Here is a 1,499-nt window from a genome sequence, read left to right as displayed (position 1 = left end):
CAGAGGAGCCTGCTTCTTCCTCTCCCACTCCCCCTGCTTGTGTTCCCTCTCTCGCTGGCTGTCTCTATCTCTGTCAAATAAATAAATAAATCTTTAAAAAAAAATAAAAAAAATAAAAAATTAAAAATCTCTTTGAAACTAATCCTATGGACCTCAGCTTGCACATGTGATCTGTGGGCAGGATAAACTCCAGAAGTGGCAGATCTTGGGAAGGGACACGTGCAGATACAGGTTTTCAGGGAAGGGAGCACGGTGGGAACACAGCAAGGTCTTAGTGCTTACCACACTAGTGGGACTTTTCAAATTTTTCTTTTGTCCATCAAGTTCTTCAGCTCAGGCTTTGTTTTTTGTGTTGTTTTCATTCCCCACTGTAATTTCATTGCCTGGGATCGAGTCTGGACGAGTTAGAAGCTGCTCAGAGGTGCTTGTTGGATGAATGAATAAATGCATTAAAGAAACAATGAGTGAATCCATCCATAAGTGGTTTCATGAGTCAGTGACTCGGTTATAAGTGAATGAATGAATGCACCCACGAACCAACATGTAAAAGAATCAGTGAAGGAACGACCCAATCCCTTCCACGATCCACCAGTCCGCAGATCAATGGCTATATAATTGGATGGGTCTGTGAGTGCCTGTGCATGGTGGAATGTATTAAGCAGACATTCTTCAGCAGGGGCCAGAGCAATGCAGGGGTGAAGGGGTCACCGCAGTGCCCAGGAACACATGAATGGCTTGAAAGAGTCCAACCTTATTTATAGAAAGCCACCAGTTTCCAAACGACCTCCCAAGATGATCCCCCATTTCCCACCCAGCTGGAGTTTTGGCAGGGGCGTGGACGGCCAGAACAGCACAGAGGTCTCCTTCGTCCTGCTCGGGCTCTCCCAGTACCCACGGGCTCAGACCGCCTTCTTCTGCCTGCTCCTCCTGTCCTACACCATCACCCTTTTGGGGAACGGCCTCATCCTGCTCCTGATCTGCTCCGATCGCCGGCTCCACACGCCCATGTACTTCTTCCTCAGCAACCTGTCCTTCCTGGACGTGGGCTACACCACAGCCAGCGTGCCCCAGGTGCTCGTCAACTGCTTGGTGAGCGTTCCTGTCATCTCGCTAGGACGGTGCTTGGCCCAGATGGTCGTGGGACTCTATCTGGGTGTCGTGGAGTGTCTCCTGCTGGCTGCCATGGCCTACGATCGCTGTGTGGCCATCGTGGACCCCCTGCGCTACCCTGTGCGCATGGGGTCCCGGTTGTGCAGCCTGCTGGCCGGGACCTCGTGGACGGCGGCATTCCTGCTGACCGTGGTCCCCGTGATGACCATGCCCTTGGAGTTCTGTGGCCGCCAGGTCATCAATCACTTCTCGTGCGAGTTCCTGGCCCTGCTCAAGCTGGCCTGCTCTGACCTGCAGTTCTATGAGTCGCTCATGGTGGGCACCAGTGCTCTGACCCTGCTGGCTCCCTTTGCCTCCATTGTGGCCTCCTATGGAAGGATCCTGGTGGC

The 1,499-nt window shown here is 52.6% G+C and overlaps 1 protein-coding gene across 1 annotated transcript in view; it reads left to right on the top strand.

The window, feature by feature from the left end:
• Nucleotides 1-792: 792 nt before the first annotated feature.
• LOC117795133 (putative olfactory receptor 13C6) overlaps nt 793-1,499 on the top strand; it is a 38,242-nt gene continuing 37,535 nt past the window's right edge. Inside the window, exon 1 of the mRNA XM_034638064.1 lies at nt 793-1,494. Within this exon, the coding sequence (XP_034493955.1) occupies nt 793-1,494 (702 nt within the window). The remainder of the gene's footprint in view (nt 1,495-1,499) is intronic.

Source organism: Ailuropoda melanoleuca, chromosome 12, assembly GCF_002007445.2.
Source record: "Ailuropoda melanoleuca isolate Jingjing chromosome 12, ASM200744v2, whole genome shotgun sequence".
In the NCBI taxonomy this organism is placed as follows: Eukaryota; Metazoa; Chordata; class Mammalia; order Carnivora; family Ursidae; genus Ailuropoda; species Ailuropoda melanoleuca.
The sequence above is the reverse complement of the archived record's forward strand: the minus strand, read 5'-3'. Positions and strand labels throughout refer to the sequence as shown.